Source organism: Phyllosticta citribraziliensis (genome assembly GCF_038025025.1).
Source record: "Phyllosticta citribraziliensis strain CPC 17464 chromosome Unknown J3D65scaffold_16, whole genome shotgun sequence".
NCBI classification, from domain to species: domain Eukaryota; kingdom Fungi; phylum Ascomycota; class Dothideomycetes; order Botryosphaeriales; family Phyllostictaceae; genus Phyllosticta; species Phyllosticta citribraziliensis.
In genome coordinates, this window is record NW_027117353.1 from 435,420 (window position 1) to 460,223 (window position 24,804).

At 57.6% G+C, this 24,804-nt stretch overlaps 11 protein-coding genes across 11 annotated transcripts; 6 read left to right on the plus strand and 5 right to left on the minus strand.

Annotated features, from left to right (window-relative positions):
- The first annotated feature begins 1,101 nt into the window (after positions 1–1,101).
- Positions 1,102–2,009, plus strand: J3D65DRAFT_642454 (uncharacterized protein). Its single transcript, XM_066801991.1, has one exon. The coding sequence runs from the start codon at positions 1,717–1,719 to the stop codon at positions 1,984–1,986; it is 270 nt and encodes an 89-aa protein (XP_066650029.1). The 5' UTR covers positions 1,102–1,716; the 3' UTR covers positions 1,987–2,009.
- Positions 2,010–2,147: 138 nt separating this feature from the next.
- Positions 2,148–3,869, plus strand: J3D65DRAFT_642455 (kinase-like protein). The gene is made up of 2 exons (XM_066801992.1): positions 2,148–2,652; positions 2,816–3,869. Exons 1-2 carry the CDS (start codon positions 2,337–2,339, stop codon positions 3,466–3,468), a joined length of 969 nt encoding a protein of 322 aa, XP_066650030.1. The 5' UTR covers positions 2,148–2,336; the 3' UTR covers positions 3,469–3,869.
- J3D65DRAFT_598203 (putative epoxide hydrolase) lies at positions 3,839–4,985 on the minus strand (the record flags this gene model as incomplete). Its single annotated transcript, XM_066797851.1, has 2 exons — positions 3,839–4,395; positions 4,444–4,985. The coding sequence occupies 2 exons, from the start codon at positions 4,983–4,985 to the stop codon at positions 4,008–4,010; spliced, it is 930 nt and encodes a 309-aa protein (XP_066650031.1). The 3' UTR covers positions 3,839–4,007.
- A 1,126-nt stretch (positions 4,986–6,111) lies between these two features.
- J3D65DRAFT_689064 (uncharacterized protein) lies at positions 6,112–7,149 on the minus strand (the record flags this gene model as incomplete). Its single annotated transcript, XM_066803879.1, has 1 exon — positions 6,112–7,149. The coding sequence occupies exon 1, from the start codon at positions 7,093–7,095 to the stop codon at positions 6,112–6,114; it is 984 nt and encodes a 327-aa protein (XP_066650032.1). The 5' UTR covers positions 7,096–7,149.
- Positions 7,150–9,083: 1,934 nt separating this feature from the next.
- Positions 9,084–10,205, plus strand: J3D65DRAFT_642464 (uncharacterized protein). The gene is made up of 2 exons (XM_066801993.1): positions 9,084–9,639; positions 9,771–10,205. The coding sequence occupies exons 1-2, from the start codon at positions 9,324–9,326 to the stop codon at positions 9,956–9,958; spliced, it is 504 nt and encodes a 167-aa protein (XP_066650033.1). The 5' UTR covers positions 9,084–9,323; the 3' UTR covers positions 9,959–10,205.
- Positions 10,078–12,630, minus strand: J3D65DRAFT_642467 (family 2 glycoside hydrolase). Its single transcript, XM_066801994.1, has 3 exons — positions 10,959–12,630; positions 10,521–10,910; positions 10,078–10,469 (listed from the first exon to the last, which is right to left on the minus strand). Exons 1-3 carry the CDS (start codon positions 12,521–12,523, stop codon positions 10,343–10,345), a joined length of 2,082 nt encoding a protein of 693 aa, XP_066650034.1. The 5' UTR covers positions 12,524–12,630; the 3' UTR covers positions 10,078–10,342.
- Positions 12,631–13,710: 1,080 nt separating this feature from the next.
- J3D65DRAFT_598213 (pectin lyase fold/virulence factor) lies at positions 13,711–15,642 on the plus strand. Its single transcript, XM_066797852.1, has 2 exons — positions 13,711–14,125; positions 14,175–15,642. Exons 1-2 carry the CDS (start codon positions 13,825–13,827, stop codon positions 15,146–15,148), a joined length of 1,275 nt encoding a protein of 424 aa, XP_066650035.1. The 5' UTR covers positions 13,711–13,824; the 3' UTR covers positions 15,149–15,642.
- J3D65DRAFT_642471 (uncharacterized protein) lies at positions 15,472–18,232 on the plus strand. The gene is made up of 3 exons (XM_066801995.1): positions 15,472–15,827; positions 15,882–16,118; positions 16,166–18,232. The coding sequence occupies exons 1-3, from the start codon at positions 15,696–15,698 to the stop codon at positions 18,206–18,208; spliced, it is 2,412 nt and encodes an 803-aa protein (XP_066650036.1). The 5' UTR covers positions 15,472–15,695; the 3' UTR covers positions 18,209–18,232.
- Positions 18,233–18,721: 489 nt separating this feature from the next.
- On the plus strand, positions 18,722–19,359 carry J3D65DRAFT_642476 (uncharacterized protein). The gene has a single exon (XM_066801996.1). It carries the CDS (start codon positions 18,772–18,774, stop codon positions 19,327–19,329), a length of 558 nt encoding a protein of 185 aa, XP_066650037.1. The 5' UTR covers positions 18,722–18,771; the 3' UTR covers positions 19,330–19,359.
- Positions 19,360–19,529: 170 nt separating this feature from the next.
- J3D65DRAFT_171986 (uncharacterized protein) lies at positions 19,530–20,354 on the minus strand. The gene has a single exon (XM_066794261.1). It carries the CDS (start codon positions 20,237–20,239, stop codon positions 19,619–19,621), a length of 621 nt encoding a protein of 206 aa, XP_066650038.1. The 5' UTR covers positions 20,240–20,354; the 3' UTR covers positions 19,530–19,618.
- Positions 20,001–23,643, minus strand: J3D65DRAFT_681652 (uncharacterized protein; the record flags this gene model as incomplete). The annotated part of the gene is made up of 4 exons (XM_066803737.1): positions 20,001–20,775; positions 20,867–21,917; positions 22,037–22,659; positions 23,635–23,643. The coding sequence occupies 4 exons, from the start codon at positions 23,641–23,643 to the stop codon at positions 20,470–20,472; spliced, it is 1,989 nt and encodes a 662-aa protein (XP_066650039.1). The 3' UTR covers positions 20,001–20,469.
- Positions 23,644–24,804: the final 1,161 nt, after the last annotated feature.

Consider the following 24,804-nt stretch of genomic DNA (forward strand, 5'->3'; position numbering starts at 1 on the left):
GGCCGGCTATGGCGAGTTGGCGGGAAAATTACGATGACGATTACTGCATGTGGACTTTTTTGAATTTTGCCTAGGATTGCTATGGAGTTCCTTTCGCTGAAGCCCCTCCTCCCAATGGCCTTCTTTGCCTCACATTCGCTTGGCACGCTCCTTTGCGGCGTTTTTTGCTTCCCTTCTTCTTGTCCGGAGCAGTAGGAATGGAAATACGCGGTCTCGGGCGTTTCTTTTTGCTTCTTTACTGCGTAAATCTCGTCGGGTCGTCATCGTGGGGAGATTGACGGCGCCCTTGAAACGCTTTTCTTGCTTCCGGTTTTGGCTGAGCCATGATTGAGCGGCAGAGGAGAAAGCGTGTCTTCTTTTCAACCGGGCACCAACATCACGTTCACTTTTTTCTCTTCTTCTTCCATTCGCTTCTGAACTCGTTGTGTCCGCTTTATTTCGTCCTCTTTGAGAGATCTGCCTCCCTTGTGCGGGGAGGAGAAAACAGCCCTTTTTTTTGGCTGGTCTTAGGTATATTTGCACGCTGCTAGCTAGGTTGCGCAAGCACTCTGATAGGAATCGGTGCCGTGGCTGCTATCTGCCTGTCTGTCTGTGCCTGTCTATCTGTCTGTCTCCTTGCCGTCCGTGTGAAGCGTGGGGGCGGTAGGGCGACGTCGGTGTGCAGCCGGCTGCTGCCGGTTCATAAACGAATCACTGTTGTGGAGTCATCGTTTATGATGTGCTGTTTGCGAGCGCTTCACCCCCCTCCTCAACACTCGAGCCTCCCACTAACCTAACACCTCGTAAAAGCAGCCAGTACCTAGGTACGTAGCAGCAGGGCCAGCAAAAGCAGTAAAAGAGAACGGCGAGGATCGATCGAACCGCTACACTACCTAGGCACTTACCCGATCAGGCCGTCCATGCACTACATGTACCTTACCTGTACACTCACCACTGGTGCCTGTCGCCCTTTTTCGCTTGGTGCAGTGCCGTGGGCCTGTCGCTTCGTGTTGCGCCTTGAAAATGGCATCCAGCACCTATCGTACTCTCTGCGGGTAGAGCAGGCGAAGATGCTGTAGGGCAGGCAACAATCCCTCATCTCTTTCTCCATTCTCATGTCCGTCTCTCTCTCTCCTCCTCCTCCTCCTTCTCTCCCCCGTCCACAGAAAGGGAAAACAAAAGGGAAGAAAAGAAAAGGCCGGAGTGACGGTACGGACGTACCTGATAGCATCCCTACCCTATGCACCCTACCTCGCCTTAGCCCCGAGCCCCAGAACCCCAGCTCCGCCCCACGCATCCCTCCATCCCTCCATCCCTCCATCCCAGACATTCTGGAACACGCACCACCCACCGTCGGCCTGCCTGACGCGCTCCGTCAGTTAAATTAAGGGTCGTCTGGCTGGGACCTTGTCCGCAACATACACACACGCCGTACTACTGTAGGCAGACGGATGAGACAGCGTTCAGGCCACGCGCGCACGCACAGTGCGTGCACCCTTCCCATCTCTTGCAGTCTTACCTTACCGGCCCATCCGCGCATTGCGTGCGTCGGAGGGAGGGTCCAGGCAGTCGGGCACACAGGGTCTCAATGCGGGGCAGCTGGGACGACCGAAGACAAGACGCAAGACGATGCGATCCAACGGCCGGCCGCTTGAGCCAGCTGTCAACGGCCTACCTATCAACTGCCAAAGTTGGTCGCGTCGTCTCGTTTAGCCTCCGTTTCATGGGTAGCTTAGCATGGCATTGCAAGACAAGCAGAGGAAGAGGAGGAAGGCCTCCTGTTTGTTTGTTTGTTTGTCTGGGTCCATCCTGTCATCTGTAGTACCTACACTAATTCAGGTACTCCCTCGAGCTAAACTCTCCCTTCTCCCTTTTCAAGAGAACACAGGGGATACAAGGGGGTGGGCTTTTGGTGAGTTGGTACAGTACTGTGGTTGGTTGATGAGTAGATCACATAGTGGGGTTTTCCTGGTACAATGTACACATGTAGGGCTGGGGCGTGTATAGGGCAGAGCTGTCAGGACAGGGCGTAGGGCGGCGCTAGATCAGGGAGCAAGTCGTCTGCAGGCACGCGCGCTTCCTTGGGTGCGGTACGCGCGTGGGGCAGGCGGACGTCACCTAGGGCAGGGCAGGGCAGTCAAAAAACGCGGGCCAAACTAACCCCACCCCGCCTTTTTCCGCCGTCGCTGGGTCCTGGTGAATTTGGTTTCTCTGCAACCACCACCACCACCACCGACGACGACCACGACGACGCAATTGACGATTGACCGGGACTCACGACGACAACGACTCTACACAACACCACCGCCACAACACTGCCCGGCGAGCGCAACGACACCACCACCTCCACCACCACCATGGCGCTCCCCACAACCACCCCCCCACCGCCCGCAAGCCTGCAACTCCCCTCCCTCTTCTCTTCTCCGTCCGCCACCTCGACGACGCCTCCCGCGACGCTCATCACCCAAGGCGCCGAAGCGCTCGTCTACAAGACAAGCTTCCTGACGGCGTCGCGCGCCGCGGCGCTCAAGTTCCGCCCCTCCAAGCCGTACCGCCACGCGCTGCTCGACCGCCGCCTGACGCGGCAGCGCATCCTGGCCGAGGCGCGCGTGCTGGTGCGCTTGCGGCGCGAGGGCGTCACGGTGCCGGCTGTTTGGGGCTGCGATTGGGATGGTATGTACATTATCTATGCGTTGGTTGGCAGCAAGGGATACTGCTTCTTCAATGTGCCTCGCGCTCCCTACCTCCCTCGGTCTTTTTGAGTCGCGGCGGGCGAGGTTATTTCTCCATCGGATTGAGCGGCTAGGCTGACGCTTCTTCTTTTTGCGAATGCTAGCCGGCTGGCTTCTCCTCGAGTGGATTCCTGGCCACACGATCCGCGCCTGTCTAGACCGCTACCTGCACGACGCGCTCGCCGCGCGCCCCCGACCTGCCGCACTGGCCGCCGTGCCGGAAGACGGAGAACAAAAGCAGGAGGAAGAGCAAGGCCACCAAGGGCAGGCCAATGACGGCGACGGCGACGGCGCGCTGGACAAGTCGCGCGTCCCCGAGCTGTGGGACCTCATGGCGCGCGTGGGCCGCGCCGTCGGCCGCATGCACGCCGTCGGCGTCGTGCACGGCGACCTGACGACGAGCAACCTGATGCTGAGGACGCCTTCGTCCTCTCCCTCCTCCTCACCCCCCTCATCCACCACCCAAAACCACCACCATCAACAATCACCCGACGCCGCCGCATCCACACAAGTCCTCGCCGGCACCGTCACCATAATCGACTTCGGCCTCGCGTCGCAAACCATCCAGGACGAAGACAAGGCCGTCGACCTGTACGTGCTGGAGCGCGCCTTTGGCAGCACGCACCCGGCGGCGGAGCCGCTGTTCCACGAGGTGCTGCGCGCGTATCGCGATGCGGGCGGGAAGGCGGCGACGGCGGTGCTCAAGAGGTTGGATGAGGTGCGGTTGAGGGGCCGCAAGAGGAGTATGGTTGGTTGAGATGGTTGAGATGGTCGAGTTGGGTTGGTCGACTGCCAGGGCTGGAAGCTGGCTGGCCGGCGTGATGCTGTAAACCCTACCTGTTGTCCTCTTGCTCGTCTCGCTCGTCTCGCTCTCGCCAGGCACGGCATTCGGCCAGGAAAGCATTGACGGCGGGCTTCTAATTCGCGCCATGCAGCAATTGTGAAAGGCATTGCATGATACAATTAGCGACACTCTCCGCATGGCTAAGGGACGAGAAAAGGAAGACCAAGGTAGACAGAGAATAAGGGGAGTACCTAGTATACTGGCTGTCTTAGACCGAGGGCATTGCATTCGCTCAAGTCAGCTCAGATTCCACTGGCAGGCAGGCAGGTTTGATGGATGTCTGGCGTGATATGTCATCCACTTGAAGGGAGCTGTTTCATTTGACTCGATTCACTCGCTTTTCTCTCTCTACACGTCTACTCCACATCAATCACCATAGCGCATCCCAGATCCAAACGCCAACCAACGCCAACCAACGCCAACAGACAGAAAATACCCCCTTCCTCCTCCTCCTACAACTTCGATCCCCCCGCGTCCGCCTCATCCAACAACCTCGCCCCCACCGCCCCCTCCAAAACCCGCACCGCCTCCCTCGTCCGCCCGATCTCCACCTTGCACGTCCGAAACCCAAAAGCCCGCGCCGCCTTCAAATTGCCGCCAATGTCGTCCAAGAAAAGCACCTCCTCGGGCCGCAGCGCCGCGTCCGGGGCGAGGCAGCCGCGCTCGCGCAGCACCGCCTCCAGACGCCGCAGCGCGAGCGCGTAGACGCGCGGATCGGGCTTGCGCAGCCCGATGTGCGCCGAGTGCAGGAAGGTGTCGAAGAGCGGGGCGATGGGCGCGGTTGTGGTCTCGTTGCCGCTGGTTTCACGCGCTCCGCTGCCACTGCTGCTGCTGCTGCTGCTGCTGCTGCTGCTGCTGCTGCTGTTCAGCACGGCGCCGGCGTCGAACGGCTCGCCGCGCTCGTCGCGCACGCCCGCCGGGAAGACGACGGCGTTGCTGAGCGCGCCGACGACGAACGCAGCCGGGTCGGCCGAGGCGGCGCGCGCGCGGCCCACGGCCACCAGTTTCCGCAGCGCAGGGTAGACGTGAGGGTCCGGGTGGCGCGCGGCGCGCATCATGGTCCAGAAGAGGGCGCGGGCGTCGATGCGGGCCGTCGCTATTTCAAAATCGTCCTGCTTTTGCTGCGTCCCTACTGCCGGGACCTTGTTGCTGCTGGTGGTGGTGTTGGTGTTGTTCGTGCGCGTAATGCGCTCCCACACATCCCTATTCCTGACGTCGCGGCCAAACTCGTCGAAGAAGCGCTCGTCGAGCGCCATCTCGCTCCGTTCGAGCCGCTGAAAGGCCCCGTGCGGCGCGGCGGCGCCGATGGCGCTGTTGATGTAGCCGGGCGGGAGGGCGAGGGCTCGCTCGTAGGCGCTGATGGCGGCGAGGGGGGAGAGGACGACGACGCCGCCGATGTCGAAGAGCAGGGCTTTGGTTGAGGGTGGCATGGTGGGAGGAATTGGCGGGCGGGCCGAAGGGCTGGTGTGGCGTTCACGGAATCGTCCTTGTCGTCAGAAACGCACCAGCCATGGGCTTCGTTCTGTCGTTGTGCATCGCGGGATAGCGGCGCATCTGGGGTCGAGGTAAGGTAGAGTTGTGGTGGTTGGGTTGCCGACGCGGAGCCGAGGCTCGCAGTCGTGCGTGGGTGGGGTAGGGTGGGACGGCTTGCAGGGCTGAACAAGAGGAACAACTCTTCAATGGCTGGCGAATCAGAGAACTACACTCCGACCTCGACCCATTGGTCTCACCTACCTTGACTGCCTCTAACGACACGTCCCCGTTGCAAATCTCGGTTGAAGCTGGCTTTCAGGCTCGCTCTGATTTAGAATATTGCGCGGATGAGACAAAAAGTGTGAGGAGACATCGATCGAGCTTTCGCACGGGAAATTCTTCGGATCCAAACTGGAGGACGACCTCGAAACTTTTGACAGCCCGAAAAACATCTCTGCGCTGCCAGAGCCGGCTCCAGGCGTCGTACACCGCGCGTCTGCGCATTTTCAACTCGGATCGTTCAAAGGGTTCGATTGGAGACTATACCCAGCTAGCTATATGGGCTGTTTCGGTTTTGTTCTCCCCAATCTTCTTTTTTTTTAAAAAAAAAAAAAAATTAAACGCTTTGATTGACTATGCTACCCTTTATGAGAAGGAAAAAATAGCAAACAAGGTTGAAAATACTAAAAAAGGAAACTGAACTCGTATCTCGCCGTCCTTCTTTAACAATGTAACACGGAAAGAAAATGTGAACGAAACCGAATGTACAAGCATAAAGCCACTACAGGCTGGAGCCATCTCAACTTATCGCATATTCCTTCATCAACCATCGTGCCACGACAAGACATGATCCGAATTGGATGGGGAAAGAAACAAGATCAGTGAAAGAAAGGAGAGGAAAATAGAAGCAAACGAGAGTGGGTCAAACCGACGGTGAAAACCCAACCAAAGCGTATCGACAGTACTGATCTCGTAGAAGCGATGGTCTGAAATGGACCGGCACAAGTAAAAGACCGCCGTCTAAGTTAGGGGACACAGAGATCCTGATGGCTCGAAGTTTTGCCTCCGAGCCGGAAGGACGACTTAATGACTAGTTTGAAACTCAACAGGGTCTCCGCGGTTCTTCGGCATTGCTTCGTCTGTGGTGGACAGCAAATCCAAACCGCTGCCAATGCCTGAGTCTCCTGACTGCTTCTCGTCACTGTATTCGGAGCCCGACACGGGATCGCTGGAGCGTGCTGAAGGAGTGCGGATGGCTGTAGTGGAAGGAAGTCGAGGTCTTTTTCGACTTGGTCCCGACGAATGACTTTCCGAGCTGGACCGGATTGCCTCTCGAGGGTGTTTGCCATGCTCACTGGTCTGTTGAGCGCCTGGAAGAGATGGGCCCGATGTGACTGAAGCTGATTGCGCGAGGTCTGAGCCTGCGTCACGGGGTTTGCCCCGTGGCTGATCCGCCTCAAGGACGGCATCTGAGTCCGAGTCCGAGTAGTCGACAAGGCGGAATTTTTTTGGCTGAGGCACCTCGTCGTCCGCCGTAGAATTGATCTCAATCACTGGCTGATTGACCTTTTCTCCCTCGGAGTCGGTCTGGTCCGGTCCGGTTAATTGCTGAGGGATCTCAACGCCTGTTGGCTCTCTATCCGACGTGGACTGCGCCGTCCTGTAAACCATCATGCCATCGTTGTAACTTTTTTCGAAACCGCGCTGGAAGCCCTTGGCGTAGAGGAGGTCTGCATGCGCTGCCGTGCGGCCTTCTGCAAGCCCTTGATTGTATGCCGCGGTCCTGATTGCAGCCATCTTTGAAACCGTAGTCTCCTCATTGTCGGGGAGCAGCACGTCTTGGAGAAATCCTGTGATGGTCATGGCCGGCACGAAGGGTGTGTCGCCGTCCCAATTGATGAGGGCGCTCTCCTTCACGATTAGGAGGGCGTTGCGGATGACAAGTTCGAAGATTTGGGGGCGAGTCTTGTTCTTGTATTGCGGAGCGATGTAATCGGCTGGGAGTTCTGCCTCCAGCCATACGAGGGCCTCCATGAAGGAAGGAAAAATGCGAGGTGCTACTTTCATCAATTCCAGCGAGGCTTCGACACCAGTGCGGCGGCTCTCCCGGACCAAAGAGCCTCGACATCTACATATTATGGTGAGCTCCAAGCTAGTGGGTTGAGCATGGCATGTCATTCCTCTGGTCCACATTGGAACGTCTTCGTTGAGACTTTTATCCATGGGTGTCATACGGTTTGGAGCGGGTTGGAAGTCGATGGACGATGGATTGAAGATGGATGGAAGTGGATTGGAGGAGGATGGAGATGGAGGACGGATTGTAGAGCTGGGGGAAGAGGACCAACTTGGAAGCGAGACTGGAGGGAAGGAGGCCACCGGCCAGATGTGCTCTTCCTTGGAAAGAGCAATCGCGCATCCTTGCAGCACCGCCAATGCCCATCGCGTACCTCAACCACGACCCTCTAACATGCATACGCATTTTCAAAGTCCTGCCGTCCGCGACGGAAAGCCTCGCCCCTTCCACCGCAAAAGCCAGCATCTCGTCTGTCAGCATGGGACAACAGCAGCTACCAGACAAGGCATCGATGAATCGTAAGGATGCTGTGGGTGTTTTCGGAAAAGAAGTGGCCGTTGGCTTGCTGATCGAGGACATACGGATGAAGTGCATCCATGCTCTTGGAAGGTATAGATGATGAATGTCCCTTAGCAACACCGGGACTTGGAGCACTCTAGCTAACCTCAGCAAAAACAGCAAGCTACTCGGAAAGAACCGAACAGCGAGTCCAATCCGCTCGCTGCTGGCGGCGAATTTGAATTGATTCCCTGTCCCTCACTTTCGACCCTTGATGGATCCACCATGCTGCTCGGGTGACGCGATTCGGTTTAAAAGACGCGAGAGCCTTCTGGAATCCCTCAAACACGCACACACATCTCTCCGTCCCCTTCTGAGTCACCATGGCTATGGAGACGCGCAGTCAGCGTAAACCAAGGAATGAGGAGCTCCAGAGAAGAGACAGCGAGATCACAACCACTCAAGTTCACAACAATCGCTCTAGCCGAAGTCTGTCAGCGAGCGCCTGGTCACAACGACCGCACCTGGAACCTGCTCTTCCATTCCGCCACGAGGACTCGCAATCAAGGAGCGGCATGGTATTTTCCCACGATTCCCATTGTCCATCTCGCAAGAGCATCGTGCTCTTTCCCCATCCGTCGGCGCCCTGGGCAAAGAAGGCTTTTGGACGGACCTCGGACACGACTTGGGTACTCCAGACCAGGCGAAATGCCGTTTATGGCTAGCCCGCGCTCGCTTGTACCACGCCACGCCAGCCACGCCTCGTTTGATCCTCTCCAGCCCTTCTCGGCTGCGTACCGCAACACGATGCTCCCGCGGCGACTGCTCCCTCGCAAGAGGCGGTGCTACCTTACCCCACAAGACCGTGTGTGCGGAAGACGAGGAGCAGAATGAGCGGCTGCCATTGCTGCTTGGGACAATACGAGCGAGCACCGTACACGCTGTGCTCTACAGCACACCATGAGCGAAAGCAACGCCCTACCGGACACGCCTAGCCCAACGTAGCCGCATCGCCGGCGCCGACCGAACAGCGCAAATCGCCACGATACCAGTCTCCGATGGACGACCCAATTCAAGGCGGACTTCGAAGTCTCCGAGCAGAATGGCACGCGGCCGCTCCACCCCTAGCTAGCAGCAGAGGGACGTCGTATGTGTTGGTGTGGTTCGGCAGTGGGCTGTACGGGCAGCTAGCAGGCGTGGCGGCGCGTAGGTCGAGGACGACGGCACTTGGAAGCGAAAGAAAACGCGTCCAGTCTGCGGTAAGTGGCGCACATATGGCGCCGCAGGGGCGCCCGGGCAGCCCCAATATGGGAACCGGACCTGAACATGGACCCTGGGGTAGCTAGCTCTCGTATTATTGGGGGCGGTGGGACCTGGACCTCAACTACGACCCCAGAAATGCAACCGTCCAGAGGGTAGGTGGAGAACTCGCGTCTGTATATAAGCGAGTTCCTGCAGCTGTGTTTTTCCTGTCTCCCCATCAGCAAGAATAGGAAATCGGCACGCAGCGAACACGAACACTCGCTTGGTTCTCGTACGACATTTGCGCGTTCTTCGTACCCACCCACCGACCATCATTTCGCTCCCTTAAGAGAACAACTTCTTTCACGACCTCTTCATCTTCTTCCATTTGAAGCCGTCCTTCCATCCAGCAACCATCCAACCCACTTCGTCCAACCGTCCAACCGCCAAACCAACTTCCCTCCCCACCACAGCAGTCACCATGCTCGCCAACACCATCACGTCGGCCATGGCCCTCTTCGCCGTCGCCGCATCGGCCGCCCCTGCCCCTGCCCCCGCCGCTGCTCTGGCCCTCGACACGAGCGCCCTCAAGAAGTTCAACTGGAACCTGACATCCATCACCTCGAGCTACACGCCGTCGGGCAACTACCGCTCGCTCGACTTCACCGTGGCGTTTAGCGCGCAGACCAACACGACGCACTGCGCCTCCGGCTACGGCGCCAACGGCAACTTTGGCGGCGTGTACCAGCCGTGCGACAATGCTGCCGTCACTTTTACGTCGAACTTGGGCATTAGCTGTGAGTTCTGCTCCTCTTCCCCTGGCCCCTTTCGCTTGATACTTTTTCTGTTGATGTCAAATGCGTGCTGCCGCTTTGGCGTCCGCTTTCGGGAGAATTGGACGCTGATTGAAATGTTTCCTTGATCACAGCCGTCAGCATCTCGCAGCTGTTCGTCTACAACGGCGCCAGCATCCGCGTCAACGGCAGCGCTCCTCTCTCCCTGTACGGCGGCTCCAACTGCAAGACCAACCAGGTTGGCGGCGGCACTTGCTCGCAGAGCCAGTTGACCATCCCCGTCAGCAACGCGACCGTCGTCACTCCGAAGAAGGGCAACTGATTACGGCGTGGCAAGACTTGAAAAGAAAAAAAATGGGATGACGGTGACGACGAATGCTGGAAATGGGACTTCATGTTTGCAACGCACGGACTTTTGGAAAAGGCGCATGGAAAGGACGTTGCTGGATTTGATCGATTGCTTCTTCTTGATTCGCTGCGTTGCCATTTGCTTCATTGCTGGTACGACGACTTTCTGTTCAACCCTACGTGTGAAGTAAACCGACCAATTGATTTCTCTTGGCCGCCAACGACGCCAGTATCCTGGATCTGCGTGACGTCGAAGTAGACCCGCGAGTTTGGTTTCGTCGAGGCCGGTCTCGCGCGTCAGGCTCTGTGAGGTTTCTGTTCAATACTTGTCCTCGTCACTGTTGCCGCGCACCTGTGTTTACAAACCACGCTGGCGGTAAAACATGGCCAAGACTTCGTCCACGACGGCCTTGATCTGCGCCGAGGGAAGCTTCTCCTTGCGGTCGAATGACAGGAGGCCGTTCGTCTCCTGCTCAATGTCGGCACTGTCGCTCGCGTTAGCCGTAGTCAAGGCGGAGCGTCTGAATGATACTCACAGCTGCGTGTAGACGAAACCGCTGCACTGGCCGTTTTGCACAACGGCCTTCATCAGGCGCTCGATCCTCTGGAGCAAGTCTTGGGGATCGCTCGCCGTCGTGTAGCCCCACTCGCGCTCCGCACCATCGGCGGCGGCAGGCGCAATGTTGACGCCGCCAAACTCGGTGTTCAAGACGACAGCGCCCGGCTTGTGTGCGGAGCCGGGGTCGATGCCAGGGATCGGCTCGACGAACAGGCCTCGGCCGGCCTTGGGGCTGAGGATGCCTTCGAGCGATGCGCACGTCTCGGCCAAGGCTGGGGCGTCGCTGTAGTCGTGGAAGGTGGTGAGGTCGGTCAGCACGTGCTGCCAGCCGCAGTTGTCGTTGATGGGCCTGGTTGGGTCGAGAGTCCTGGACACTGTTAGTATCTCATTTTCCTGTGCAAGCAATTCTACTCACTTGGTCAAGTAGTAAAGGGCGCGAATGTGGTTGCGCTGGTCGACATTGTCGTGGAGAGAGGGGTACGCCCAGCTCTCGTTGACAGGCGTCCAGGTGATGATGGATGGGTGGTTAATGTCCCGCTTAACCGCCTCAGTCCACTCTTGGTTGAATCTTTCGATGTAGTCGTGGCTGAACTGGTAGGCGTTTGCCATTTCGCCCCACACGAGGAATCCAAGACGGTCGGCCCAGTACAAAAAGACGGGGTCTTCGACCTTTTGGTGCTTGCGGCATCCGTTGAATCCCATGTTCTTGGCCATCTCAATATCAGCCTTGAGAGCATCGGAAGACGGAGGCGTCATGAAAGTGTCAGGCCAGTAGCCCTGGTCCAGAAACAGCGCTTGGAAGATTGGCCGGCCATTCAGCTTCAGTGCACCCTTTCCAGTGGTCCAATCGATCGAGCGCATGCCCGTAGTTGTCTTTGTTTCGTCCACCAGCTGGCTCGTCGAGTCAAAAAGACGCAAAGTCAGGTCGTAGAGCAACGGGAAGTCTGGGGACCAGAGGGCAACGCCATTGTTCCAGCAACGCTCATTGTCCAGCGGCGCACGCTGGAGGAACTCTGCCGGCAGATTTTCCCTCTGCTCTTGGGATAGACGCAAGGGAAGCTCGACGCGGGCAAAGTCAGCGTCCTTGGGAAGATCAAGCCTCGAAGTTTTTGAGACTGGGAAGCCACCAAGGCTCGCCTCAAGCTCCACGCTGTACGCGTGTCCAGCCTTCCTGCCAGACACGGCGATTTGGCCCCGGAGGTTCCCGCTGTCAACATCGTTGGAGTGTAAAAATGTGCCGTTGCTGCTATCGGCAATCCTGGCGGCCGGAACAGTCTCAAGCCAAACTGACTGCCAGATTCCGCCAGAGGGTGTGTAGAAAATGCTCTCGGGCTTTGCGCCCCAGTACTGCTTTCCACGCGGCTGGGTCAAGTCGTAGGCCGAGTCGTATACGCGAAGAGTCAACCGGACAGGGCCGCTGGGGTTTGACTCGAGAGCATCGCTAATGTCGAGGTCAAAGGGGACGTGGCCGCCGCGGTGCCCACCAACATACTGCCCACCAAGCCAGACTTTTGCATCGTAGTCGACGGCACCAAAGCGCAGAAGCACCCTATCTCCTCGCTCTTTCTCGTCCGGCGTGCGGATATCTTCAATGCTGCGCTCGTACCACAAGACTTCGTGGTCGCCTCGCTCATTGATTCCAGAGGCCGGGCTTTGAAATACAAAGGGGACCTGGATGTGACGCTTTTCATTCTTGGTAGCAACGGCACCGCGGATGTCGAGGTTGCCCTTCAAGAGCTCTTGTGTGCCAGCAACCATCTTGTACGTGAGGCTCTCACTGTCAGAGGCGGCGACGGGCTTGCCTGAGCCAGTGCCCTTTACCTCGACTTGGGCAGGAAGACCCTTGTGCTGCCAGCGCTCGGTCAATCCCGCATCGTCATCGTCGAACAAAAAGTCCCATGGGCCGTTGAGAGACTTCCAGCGCAAGGTGCTGCGCTCAAAGTCGGGGCGGGGATACGTCTGGGACAGCGGAGCGGCCATTGCTTCAAACAATTCAATTGGAAAGATTTCAAAAGTTGATGGGTAATTGGTGAGATGGACGAATTGAAAATGGTCCGTTCCAAAGCGAGAGAGTTGAAGAGAGGGAGTAGTATGGAGTACAGCTGTCTTTAAGGTTTCGTCGGCAGCGACGTGGGGCAGGGCGTGACGTAATCGGGCCCTCTGGGATGGATGCTGCACAACGCGGGGGATTTTGAAACACCGCCATTTCTCTCCAACACAACCCTCACTCCCAGCGCGTCCGTCTCTTGAACTCAACATCTTCTTCATCTCTATCGGCTCCCAGCTTCAACGCATCATCTCCAGTTCGCTTCGCAGACGATGCGACCAGGTTGCTCTGCGGAGCCGCTGTCCGTCTTTGATCACCATCTGGACGAACGACTCATGGAGTCTTGACGAATCCCTGACCGCTGCTTGCATCGACGCGTCTTGCTACGGACAGAGGTAAAGCCTCGATGCGATGCCTTTGGTCCATGGCCCACCTTGAGAAATATTTCTCTCTCTGCCGTCTGGGCAATTTCCGGCACTACATACGACGTGTTGTTGCCCCTTGCAGACGCCTTTTAGGGCGGTTGGAACTTTGCTCGGCAGTATTGTAAAAGCGATCGTCCGGTATGAGATGGAGCAGTTGGTCCGGGTCTTATCTGATCCACGAAGCCAATGATGCATGCAAATTTGGCGTCATGACAGCGCTGTCATGTAGCTCGAAGCAGCTATGTCGTGGGCGCATGCGGCCTTGGCTGATTTCATTAGCTTTCTGACCGTTCTTCCATTTCGTCCCGAGTCCATGACACAGCAATGCGTCCAGGTACAAACAGCAAGTCATCTTGAAGCTTTGTCGAGACTTTGGTGAAGGCGCACAATTTACCACCTCGTCATTGGAGCCATTTGCGTCAATGGACACTCCTAGAGCACCGAATTTCAAGCCGAGGAAGCTCACGTGCAGAGAAGCATTTCGAGCCGACCATTTTGTCCTTCTCAACATACACGAGCTCCAGGTAGGCGCCTCACGACGCACAGGACCGAAGCCACGGACGGTCGTACAAATAGGCGAGCGGATGTAGACCCACCAAGATCGTTTCAAACGAACCCTCGGAACGCGATTCACCAATGCTGCCCCAGAAGCATTGTGTTACAGAATGTTCGCTTCGCTATATACATCTGTTGCTCCAAACATCGTTCTTCAAGTTCGCGTCGATCACACGCACCATTCTTGGCAGGAGTATATCTAGTTGACAGTTTCGCAATGCAGCACATCGTACGCGCTTAAATTCTTTCAAATCATGGGCCTGCGAATTCTCTCTCTCCTACTTTTATTTGTGGCCCTGGCTTGGCCGGTCGTTTCCGAGCAACTCGCATTTCCAGGGGCAGAAGGTTTTGGGCGATATGCCACAGGTGGAAGAGATGGAAGTGTCTACGTCGTCATGAACCTGGACGACAGCGGCAAGGGCTCCCTGAGAGATGCTGTGTCTGAATCAGACCGCATCATCGTCTTTGCCGTCGGCGGCACCATCAACATTACCGATCGCATGGTGGTCAGCAAAAGGGTATCGATTCTAGGACAGACTGCTCCGGGTGATGGAAGTAAGCAGATTAAATCAGCTCTCGCCACGAAGATTCTAACATGTCAAAGTTGCCACCTACGGTAATGGCTGGTCTTTTTCCAACGCCAACGACGCGATTGTACGCTACATTCGCATCCGCATGGGCAAGGGTGGAGACAAGGGCAAAGACGCCATCACCATTGCTGACGGAGAAAACATGATCTTTGACCACATCTCCGTCTCTTGGGGCCGCGACGAGACCTTTTCAATCAACGGAGAGGTATCCAACATTACCATCCAAAACAGCATCATTGGCCAAGGCCTGGAAACCCACTCTTGCGGCGGTCTCATGCAGAGCGAAGGGGGCGTCTCGCTCCTCCGGAATCTTTACATCGACAACAAGACGCGCAATCCCAAGGTCAAGGGTGTCAACGACTTTACCAACAATGTCGTTTACAACTGGGGCTCAGGTGGGGGCTACATCGCTGGAGGATCCGATGGAAAGTCATATGTCAATGTCGTAGGCAACTACTTCATTTCGGGCCCCAGCACCTCGAAGACCGCTTTTACGCGAGGAAACGACAACTTCTACGCATATGTGGAGGGAAACTTTTATGACTCTGACAAGGATGGGGAACTCAATGGGTCAGAGCTCGGCGTCGCATCTTCCAACTATGGCGGTATGAATCTCGTCGAGACCAAGTACGACTACCCGGCTCCGTCCACCATCATGAATGCTACCGCCGCTGTCGACTATGTCGCCAACCATGCCGGAGCGAGCCTGGTGCGCGATTCCGTCGATGCATACCTTGTCAGCGAGCTCAACTCTTGGGGCAAGGAGGGAGACCTCATATCAGACGAGACGGCAAGCCCCGTCAACGGGCCAGGCTACCTCAACCCTGGGACGAAGCGCACCGACACTGATGGTGACGGTATTCCGGATGAGGCTGAGGAGAAGCTGGGCACGGACTCGTCCACGGACGACAGCATGAAAGACGTCGAAGGCAAAGGCTACACCAACGTGGAAACCTGGGCCAACTCGCTAGTTCCATCCAGCTACTAATTTGCCAATTCGAGGAGTTGCTGCGGATCGGCAGAGCTATACATAACCCGTCGTCCCATGCAAAAGCCCCCAAATTAGATGTAGCCCCCAAAGTGGGTAGGTGATAGGCGAGTGACTGCACTCCCACGTGGAATTTTGCATCATGCATCCATTGTGGCAGGGTTTCCTTGTCTTGTCTATAGAAAAGGACGATTTCCATTACTCGACAAACTCCAATTTTCAGAGCGCTCTCAACAGTTGTAGAGGTTTCGAGTTGACGGGAGCTACCGCACGGTCCAGGTCTCCACTAATCACCGATCAAGTATATTGACTTGCTTGACCATGGCGCCGGTACGTGGTGAACAAGATACGGCGATGCGGCTTGCTGACTTGCTTGCAGTCGAATCCGTTGCCACGACTATTCGGGGGTCGCTCACCGTCAGAACCAGATATCGAGGCCGCAAATTTAGCCTACGACAGCGAGACCAAGCCTTTGTCAGAAGTGGACCTTCACGACGTGGATGAAAAGAAGCAGGTTGAACAAGAGAGCAAACACAAGTGGCAATGGATGCACCTGCATGGCGAGAAAAAGGCCAAACTCACCCACAGAGATGCGTTTGGGAGAATCGTCAAGATTGACGAGGATGACGACCGAGAGTACCGCATCAGGCCTGATGATGGAAAGCTGGAGCTCATGGAGGTAAGTCACCGCCAAGAGTATATTCTGTTTCCTTTACTGAGTACTCGAACTTAGGTGCAAAGCTTTGGCGACGTCGGAAGGGATCGTGTCCCCTGGAACCGGATAGGAAAGCCCAAGAACAAGACGCCCGCGCTCATTCGACTTTCCAACTGGACGTTTTCTTCCGTCCGGAAAACCATGCTTCAAGACTACTATTCTCCAATTTCACGCACGACGTGGGTGCAAAAATACCAGCGGGCGCTGATTGTCGCGCTCAAGTGGCTTCCCTCTTGCATCTTGATGATGTTCATGGTAAGTGGCCCCGCAGAACGTCACTGGCACCGTGCTGACTTTTCCAGCTTCTGATACCGCAGAATCTCGAAGGCGAAGAGAGGAACAAGGGATTTTATGACCCCATCAGATATCGGGACTGGGGATACACCAAGGTCGCGCGGAATCCCGCCGAGAATCGACCCAGTCGGTCACATCAAGAGCACGAAGACGACGAAAGCGCGACGCTTTTGCAAGAGCAGAGTCTCCAGCCTTCGCGGCCGTGTCTGGATCACAGGAGGATACCCAGTTGGACGAGCGCCGTCAGCGACTCTGATTCATTGATGGATGCCAGATACGACGATATGCCAGGCCGCCATTTTCGCCCCCGATACTTGTGCTTTTTGACCCCCGAGGGCGGCAGCACAACACGACTAGTGTCCGACTGGGTGAGGGAGCAGGACAATGTCACCAACCCCGAGTACGTCTTCGTGTCGTACACGCGAAAGCAGTTCACCGTTGCCACGGAAGACGAGTTGAAGAGCTGGAGCATCCCAGAGGAAGAAAGGCGCCTCCGCACGCGTCTGGGGCCAGAGCACAGGCAATTGCTCAAGGAATATGGCGCCAAATCTGCTCGGGCGGCCGGCGTGCCTGCATTCTGGCTGGACTTTGAGTGTCTGGGATGCTCGCACTCGAGCGTCGTCACCGACAACGACGACGTCTGGCGCATCTGCGATATTGTCCGCGCCGCGCACTCGATGATCATCGCGCTGGGTCCGTCCTTCAGCAACCCGGAGGAGCCGTTCTCCGCCGCCGCAAAGGACTACTGGTTCCACGAATGGGGGACGAGGCTGTGGACGCTCCCGGAGATCCTGCTCTGCCCGCCCGAGCACCGCATCGCCATCTACACGGCAGGCGGACCGCAGACGCCCGAGCAGCTGGCCAAGCGCAACTTTGCGTCGCGGGCGTGGTCGGACGCGAAGACGGTGCGGCAGCTGATCGACCACTACGAGGGCTCGATCCACCTGACGCCGCTGGAGCTGGTCAGCATCGCGCTCGAGTGCTTCGAGACGCGCACCACGGAGCAGCGCAGCGGCGGCGACATGGCGTACGCGCTGATGGGGCTGCTGCGGCGGCGGCCGCGGGTCGACCGCAGCGACTCGAGCTTCGAGGCGTTTGCGCGCCTGTCGCTGGCCAACGACAGCGACGAGCTGCTGGAGCGCCTCATCTGCATGCTGCCCGCGGCCACGCACGACGGCGCGCACGCGGCCCAGTGGCATCACGTCCGCGACGCGTGGGGCGTGCGGCTGTGGGACATTGAGCCGCTCACGCAGGTGGCGGGCATCGTCGAAAAAGACAAGGTGCTGCTCGACGGGGCATACGGCGCCTCCATCACCTGGAAGAGCATGAAGCCGCACGCCTACATCGTCAAGCAAACGCTCATGCGCAAAGTCATGAAAGTGCTCCTCCGCGGGAGCCCAGCGTACCTCGTCCTCTCGCTCCTGTGGGTCGCCAACCTCTCCATCGCGTACCGCGACGAGCGCAAGTACGTGTCGCACGCCTTCGTCGCGTTCCTGTTCGCGCTCAGCCTGTCGTTCCTCGTGCCGGCCGTGCTGGTCGCGCTGTGCGGGCCCTGGATGCTGCGCAAGGTGTACCGCGGCAAGTTCTGGTCGACGCAGGCGTCGTTCATCGGGGTCGAGGGCATCCCGGCCGACATTGGCGAGTGCGAGACGCTGCTCTTTGGATACAACCACGGCCGCCTGCAGTGGAGCGCCGCGGGTAGCGTGCACTCGCGGCACCACCTGCGCCATGGGGAGTGCGTCCCTGACGCGCCCAACCCCCACCTTACCTCTACCCCTAACCCCAACCACACCCGCGTCTTCACGCTCATCGACACCTTCAACATGACGGCCACGGCCTTCACCGCCGCGCGGCCCCCCTCGGCCGTCGTCGTCTGCGGCCGCGAGGGCGGCATGCTGCGCGGCGTGCTGTGCTCGTACGACTGGCGCTCGCAGACGTTCTGCCGCGAGACGGTCGTCCGCGTGCGCACGCTGGCGCTGGACCGCTTGTTGCGTGTGGATCGGTTTCGTTTTGCGCTGGAGCATCCCGAGGCGTGTGGGGGGACGCGGTGATGGTTGTGATGATGGGGGAGGGGGGAGAGGGTGGCGTTTGGTTTGAATTTTCTTTTTTCTTTGGGGGGGGGGGGGGGGGGGGGGAGGGAAGCGGAAGGCGTAAGGGCAAGGGCGTTAGAGATGTACAACAGCACGACTGTAAGCACATTTGTTGTTAGACGACATACACCATGACAGAAGAAGCACAGATGGAAGAAAAGCACTGTCTCACTTCGACTCGATTCAAAATTCCCTCCCTCTCAACGCCCAACGTGACTCAACTCGCCTGCGTCATCGTCGTCGTCGTCGTCGTCGTCATCGTCATCAATCCGTCAAGCAAGCGAACGAACGAGCAGACGTATCAAAAAGACAACAAGAAGTAGAAAAGGCAACGAGTCCCCTGACCCAGCCTGACCCCTTTGCATGCTATGCGGCCGTCGTTCGTGTTATCATGCCTTCCATCCATCCATCCATCCGCCCATCCATCCGCCCCTTTAAGCATGAACGAAAGAAAGAAAGAAAGAAAGAAGCGTCCAACAATTCAGACAGCACAGTGTGTGTATTAATCGATTGGTCGGCCTGAGATGAGAAGAGCTGCATATTCCGATTCCGATTCTCGCTTTCGCTCTCGCCACAGCAGCGACAGCGTCAGCGTCAATGTTGCGTTGGTTGTTTTGTTGTGTCATGAGGGCGCTGCCTGCCGTCCTGTCTTCGGCTCCTCGCTCTTTCTCTCTCTCTCTCTCTACCCGCCCTTTCATCTTTTCGAGGGAGTCGTGTCTCTCAGCAGCGGCGGCGGCGGCGGCAGAGGCGTCGAAAGAGAGAAAGATGGAAAGAAGAAGGAAGAAGGAAGAGAGAAAGGTAGCAGCCCCCTCGTCTCTCTCGACGAGTGCGTACGGTGTGTCATCATTTGCCGCTCATCCGATCCCATCTCACCTCACCTCATCAGTCAAGAGCAAAAACAGGGCAGGCGGAGGGCAGGCGGAGGGGAGGAGGAGGGGAGGAGGAGGAGCAGAGCAGCAAGAGCACACCAATGCAGTCCGTGGCGGGAGAATCGACTCGACTCGACTCCGCAGAAGCAAAGCCAAACCCAAAACCCAAAACCCAAACCGCAGAGAAACGGGAGACGTGAAAGGCACAAGTAGGGACCCACCCACCAATCAACCAAAATCAACCATGCACGAGACCAAAAAAGGAAAGAAAAAAAAAAAAAAAAAGGGAAAGGGAAAGGGAAGAATAGAATTACTTCGACATTAAATGCCACCACCACCACCACCACCACCACCACCACCACCACCACCATCACCTTACTTACTTGTCTGTCTGCCTACCTGCCCTACTGCCTCTCTCCATTTTAGCCAGGGGAATACCTAAACAAACGCTCAATCTCTCTCTCTCTCGCGCGCGCGCGCTGCAAAGACGAGGCTCGAATAATCAAACACAAAAGACGCACGCTTGCTTGCTGACTTGCTCATATTTTGCTTTCTTTCCATTCCATTCCATTCCATCCATCCATCCATCTTTTCTTTCTCGCTCACGTCTTTTTCCCCGTGTCGTCGCCGCCGCCCGTCGTACCTTCACGGAAAGGCAAAGGACGAAAAAAAAAAAAAAATAGCCAAAAAAAAAAAAAAGACGACACCCATCCAAATCAAAGCACAAAAATCCAATCCAATCCCCAGAGCAGAGAAATAAAAAAGGCACGAGGGTGGGAGGGGAGGGGCTAGCTTGGGCAAAAACGGGGGGGAAAAGCTGTCTGTCTATTGTGTACAAAGAAAGAACCTTAGCGCACATCTCGTGAGTAGAAGAAGCAAAGCAGAGGTAAGGTAGGTAGGTAGGTAGGTAGGTAGGTAGGTAGGTAGGCGTTGTTAAAGCGAGAGAGGAAAAGAGAGAGAAGAGACCCGAGCCGCCGCTGTCCGTCCGTCTATGCCGAATTTTTGATACAACGCCACTGCCCATAACACGCCAGCCACGGAAAAGCAAGCCGGAAAACGGAAGACCCAACAACAAAGACGAGACGAAAGAGAGAGAGAGAGAGAAAGAAAAAAAAAGGGACATGTCCGTAATACGCGTCGTCGTCGTTGCCGTTGCCGTTGCCGTTTGACGACGGGACGGCCGGGCGGCGAGCGGCGAGAGCGAAGCGAGTTGGAGCGCCACGTGACCAGTGCTTTTCTGCAATTACGATGAACGTGGAACGTTCCCACTGGTGGTGGCGGCGGCGCGGCGGCCCTGGATTGCTGGCTAGCGCGGCGCGTGCGTGCGTGCAATAACAATGTATGTGGCCATGATCAAAACATTCCATCGCCCATGCCCGCCAGACCCGCGCCAGCAACGTTGACATTCATGCCTTGCACCCCTTGCAGGCCGGCAAGGTTCATGGCGTTGACCCTGAGCTCCGGGTTGCAGGGCGGCGAGTGTGCGCGGTGGTACTTGAGGCCGTTGAGGTTCTTGTAGCGCTTGCCGCACGTCTCGCAGCGGTATGGCTTCTCCTTCTCCATGCCGACAGTGCCAGGATACGGCACGGAGGTCTCCGGATCGACAATCGAAAAGGTGCCATCGGCGTTTTCTTTGAGCTGTTGGTTCTGGTGTCCGTGCTGCACGAAGAGAAGAGAATTGGTCAGCGCTCAAAGCACATGCATATGCAGCGGAGATCCACCCATATTTTTCTGTGTCATGCAAACTCACCTGCTTGTGGTACTTGAGACCGTTCTGGTTCTTGTAGGCCTTTTCGCAGCCAATGACGGGGCACTTGAACGGCTTGTTCTCCTCTGGCGGAAAGAGGCCGCCGCCCATGGCGAGAAGGCGTTGGGCGTGCAGCTTTGCAATCTCGCTGTCGGGGCCCAGCTTGCCCTGTCGCAGGGCAAACTGCAACTGCTGTGGCGTCAGACCTCCACCCTGCTTGCTGAACAACCGCTTGGCCGGTTGGTCGATCGTTCCGTCGAGTCCGTCGAAACCGCCACCTAGGCCCATGCCAAGATCCATGTTGCCCTGCATCATGGATCCTCCCATCGGCATGGGCAAACCGCCGAAAAAGTTGCCGAGGTCCTGCTCAAACTCTCCAGGAGTTCCAGGGACCGACGAGTCTGGCGTCGTGTTCCTGTTGGCACCGCCCAGGGTCGGCGTGTTGACGGACGACACGGTGGGGTTGTTTTGGAGGGAAAAGTTTGGATTGCTCGTGTTTGGCGTCGTGGGTGTCGATGTCCTGAAGCCAGAGTTTTGGACCGTGTTGGCGAGGTTGATGTTGAGCTGGGGCGTCCGGTCATTGTTTTGACCAAACTGTTGTTGCGAGTTGAACTGCTGCTGGGAACCTCCCAGCGGGGTCTGCGGGTCATCCATTTCCATGTCCTCGAGCGTGTCCATGTCCTGCGCGGACGACAGCTGGCTCTGCTTGTAACCATTGTTGAGGTTGGAGTTGAAGGAATGGTTTTGGAACTGCTGCGGGCGGTACGTTTGCTGCATGGACTGCGAATTGTCGGTCTGCTGTGGATTTATACTCCCCGAGGTCGGGCCCCGGTCGTTGTTGAAACCCTGGCCAGACAGCGACGAGCGCTGGACGGCCGGAGGGTTCGCGTGGCATTCTTCAAAATGTTGGAGGAGTTCGTGCAACGAGTCGAGCGTCAAGCCACAGCAATTAAAGTCCTTCATGAAATTGGCTTCCATCTTGGGCAGGTACGAAGACGAGTGGAAGGACGGCGATCTTCCAAAGGTATAGGGGGATGTGCCGGCCATGATTACACTGCGCATTGATGGTCAGCAACGTGGAAAGGTCGACGACATGACGTCGGTGGTGAGGAATTGGGCAATTGTGACGACGCCGGGCGCCGAGTCAGTAGGAATGAAGCAGGACAGACTTACTCGTCTCTGATCCAGCTGCCAACCGAAACTCCTCCCCAGCTCATGCCGTTCAGCAGGCTTCCCGCGGTTGTGCTTTCTCGCCTGGGGCGGTCCTTGAAGGAGATGGGCTTTGCGCCCATGCCGTAGTAGGAGCCGACATGACTCGTCGAGTCCCGTCTGCCGCCAATGCTCAAGCGGGCTTCGTTGCCGCTCCGCGGTGCCGAAGTCGGTGTGGCGATTGGCTGCGCGCCCGCGCCTTGCAAGGCGGCGCTCAGGGTCGAGGTCTGGTTTCGCGGGCTCGAGGAGCTCTGGCGAGAGAGGAAGATGTCGACCGGGGCGCCCGGTGCGGCCATTTCAGCGTCGGGAGGGGAGGCAGGGAAGAGGGGAAAGGTGCAGTCGCCGGCGTCGTCGAAGAGGATGTCGGAGTCGAGGTCGTCGAGGTCGGTCGGAGGTTGCACGTCGTGGCCCTGGTGGGGGTGTTTATGCCAGGAGAAGAGGAGGTCCTTCTCCTTGCGCTGGCGGTCAAAATGTGGCGAGGTGGTGGACGAGGTGGGAGTGGTGACGGGGGTCGGGTCGAGGGTGCTCTCGCGGTCGCGGTCGAGAGAAGAAGAAGGGTTGAGGGAGTTGTAGAGAGGCGGAGGGGTCTGTGATGAAGCCACTTTCGACGGCGGGCACGAGGTTTATGTCAATGGGAGCGAGTGGGATCGGCTCGAGTCAGCGAGCAGGTGGGCCGGATCGGTCCAAGCTGGTGGAACGCGGGCGGGCTTCAGGTGGGCTCGTTGGAAGCGCAGAAGCGAGAGGGTGGAGAAGGAGGCGGAGAGCACCGTGTTGGGGGATATTTGGGACAGAGGAGAAGTAGTTGAGGCGGATGAGCTGGGGGCGGATGCGTTGTTCTGGTTCTGGGGCAAGGTAGGTAGGTACAAGTCGGCAGCCGACGATGAGTCGTCTAGCGTGTGCCGGATAATGTAGAGCGTAGCGTCTGTCTGTCGGGTCGACTCACACGGCGTGTGGCGGGCCAATGGATGTCTGGTGTTGACGGACGGTGCAGAGGGCCAAGGTAGGTATGTGGATTGGATGAGATGCTAAGAGACAGAACTGAAGCCAGAAGATGGATGTGGGCGTCATGGGCTGGCGGCGAGGGAGGGCTGCATTAAAGCAACCCAACGGCGCGCAGTGCGGCAAGCCGTAAGCGCTCTCCCGCAATGGCAGGCCCATCCTTGACAGGTTTTCGGCCCTACAGAGCCGTCGAGCGCGTGTGGCTTGCTTGATCCACGGGCGCGTATAGAGACAGACAGACACACACATTCAACAACCGAATCCCTTGACTGCTGCTGTCGTGGGCGGGCTGTCTGGCTGGTCTGGTCTGGTCACGTCTTCTAGAAGGGCGCAGCGCCCCACCGGCGCCGCGTGCCAATGTGGGGACCGACTGCGGTGCGGTGCGGTGCGGTGCGGCAGACACATGTATGAACAAGAGTTGAAGCTGTTGACCGTGTCGATGGTGGATGGAGTCTGGCCAGATCAATGGCACTGGCACTGGCACTCGCTGCATGCATGGTACATGGTACAAGGAACGGGCTTCCCGCGACTGAGGAACTGAACGCCCTCGCTTCGCCCGTTACGTTGGCCATGAGGTCACCGGCCTGCAAGTTACTGACTCTGCTGGTTCCAGCCTAATGTCCATCACCCTCCACGACTCGCGCCCGCGACAATCCATCCATCTCATCATCACGACCAGCGTCATGGCCGTGCCGTTCGGTGGTTGCTTCTCGTCAGGACGACGTTGTGGCATGCCTGTCGTCTCTCAGGTCGTCTCTCGTCTCTCGTCTCACTTGGTCGCTGGCTGGCGCACAGATGGACCCTGACTACAACTTGGGGCTTTTTCTCGGAGAAGCGCTGCCGGCTGCTGCCCCTGCCTACCCTACCCGTACGCGCTCCGCGACGACGCGAGAACGAACAAAGCCCGCCTCGGGAGCCGCACCGCTTGTGTACTGTATGTATATTGACTTTTTGACCATGTGGCAGCGTACTCGACACGAGCCCATTGCTTATACACCCACACACACACACACACACACACACATATAACCTTCTCGCTGCACACACTGCGGAACTGCCGGTCATCAACAGGTGGGCAGTCCTGTCGTCGTGGCCCGCGCGCGCGTCGAAGCCACCGGGCGTGCGATGCGGACTTCTCTCCACGTCCAGGAAGCCAAAACCACACGCAACAATGCAATTTCGTCTGCGCGTCTCTAATTCCGTCAGGTCCGCTGCATTTCCCCGCGCCTCAGCTCTCAGCTTCCGTTTCCTTGCCCAGCTCAGCTCAGCTTTCCCTGGCGGACCTAGACCTGGACCTGGCACCGCCACCCTCTGCTACCACAGCGCTCTACAACCGTAAGCTTCACCGACCCTCCCAACAACCGGTTATACATGATCTACTCGTGCACTTGACGCAGAAATGTCCGTCGTCGTCGCAGTGGAGTGGGCGCCAATCAATGCGCGCGCCCTCTGCTCACCGCCGGCCGCGGGTCCCCGTTGGTCCCTGGCGGCCATGAGGCTCCAACAAAAACAAAAACACACAGAGCTCATGGCAACCGAGGCGGCTCCTCAGCTTTTCCGTCTCGAGCGTCGTGTGGGGGAAAATTTTCCGCCCTGCCCTGCCCTGCCCTCTCTGTCTGTCTCTGTCTCTCGTCAACGAAGTCGACTCTCGAGTCTCAGCCAGCCCAGTGCCCCAGCAAATCCGCAGCTACCAAGTCACACACACACATTTCCTCAAGAAGCAGTTGCTCCAC

What these genes read in the sequence shown, in the direction of transcription:
- J3D65DRAFT_642471 (XM_066801995.1), top strand. Translation starts at nt 15,696, where the DNA reads ATGCACCTGCATGGCGAGAAAAAGGCCAAACTCACCCACAGAGATGCG. An exon ending in GAAAGCTGGAGCTCATGGAG is followed by an intron (nt 15,828 to 15,881) that starts GTAAGTCACCGC and finishes ACTCGAACTTAG; the next exon opens with GTGCAAAGCTTTGGCGACGT. An exon ending in GCATCTTGATGATGTTCATG is followed by an intron (nt 16,119 to 16,165) that starts GTAAGTGGCCCC and finishes TGACTTTTCCAG; the next exon opens with CTTCTGATACCGCAGAATCT.
- J3D65DRAFT_642464 (XM_066801993.1), top strand. Translation starts at nt 9,324, where the DNA reads ATGCTCGCCAACACCATCACGTCGGCCATGGCCCTCTTCGCCGTCGCC. An exon ending in GTCGAACTTGGGCATTAGCT is followed by an intron (nt 9,640 to 9,770) that starts GTGAGTTCTGCT and finishes CCTTGATCACAG; the next exon opens with CCGTCAGCATCTCGCAGCTG.
- J3D65DRAFT_598213 (XM_066797852.1), top strand. Translation starts at nt 13,825, where the DNA reads ATGGGCCTGCGAATTCTCTCTCTCCTACTTTTATTTGTGGCCCTGGCT. An exon ending in GACTGCTCCGGGTGATGGAA is followed by an intron (nt 14,126 to 14,174) that starts GTAAGCAGATTA and finishes AACATGTCAAAG; the next exon opens with TTGCCACCTACGGTAATGGC.
- J3D65DRAFT_171986 (XM_066794261.1), bottom strand. Translation starts at nt 20,239, where the DNA reads ATGTCCCTTTTTTTTTCTTTCTCTCTCTCTCTCTCTTTCGTCTCGTCT.
- J3D65DRAFT_642467 (XM_066801994.1), bottom strand. Translation starts at nt 12,523, where the DNA reads ATGGCCGCTCCGCTGTCCCAGACGTATCCCCGCCCCGACTTTGAGCGC. An exon ending in GCCCTTTACTACTTGACCAA is followed by an intron (nt 10,911 to 10,958) that starts GTGAGTAGAATT and finishes AACAGTGTCCAG; the next exon opens with GACTCTCGACCCAACCAGGC. An exon ending in GGTTTCGTCTACACGCAGCT is followed by an intron (nt 10,470 to 10,520) that starts GTGAGTATCATT and finishes CGCGAGCGACAG; the next exon opens with TGCCGACATTGAGCAGGAGA.
- J3D65DRAFT_642454 (XM_066801991.1), top strand. Translation starts at nt 1,717, where the DNA reads ATGGCATTGCAAGACAAGCAGAGGAAGAGGAGGAAGGCCTCCTGTTTG.
- J3D65DRAFT_642455 (XM_066801992.1), top strand. Translation starts at nt 2,337, where the DNA reads ATGGCGCTCCCCACAACCACCCCCCCACCGCCCGCAAGCCTGCAACTC. An exon ending in TTGGGGCTGCGATTGGGATG is followed by an intron (nt 2,653 to 2,815) that starts GTATGTACATTA and finishes TGCGAATGCTAG; the next exon opens with CCGGCTGGCTTCTCCTCGAG.
- J3D65DRAFT_642476 (XM_066801996.1), top strand. Translation starts at nt 18,772, where the DNA reads ATGAGAAGAGCTGCATATTCCGATTCCGATTCTCGCTTTCGCTCTCGC.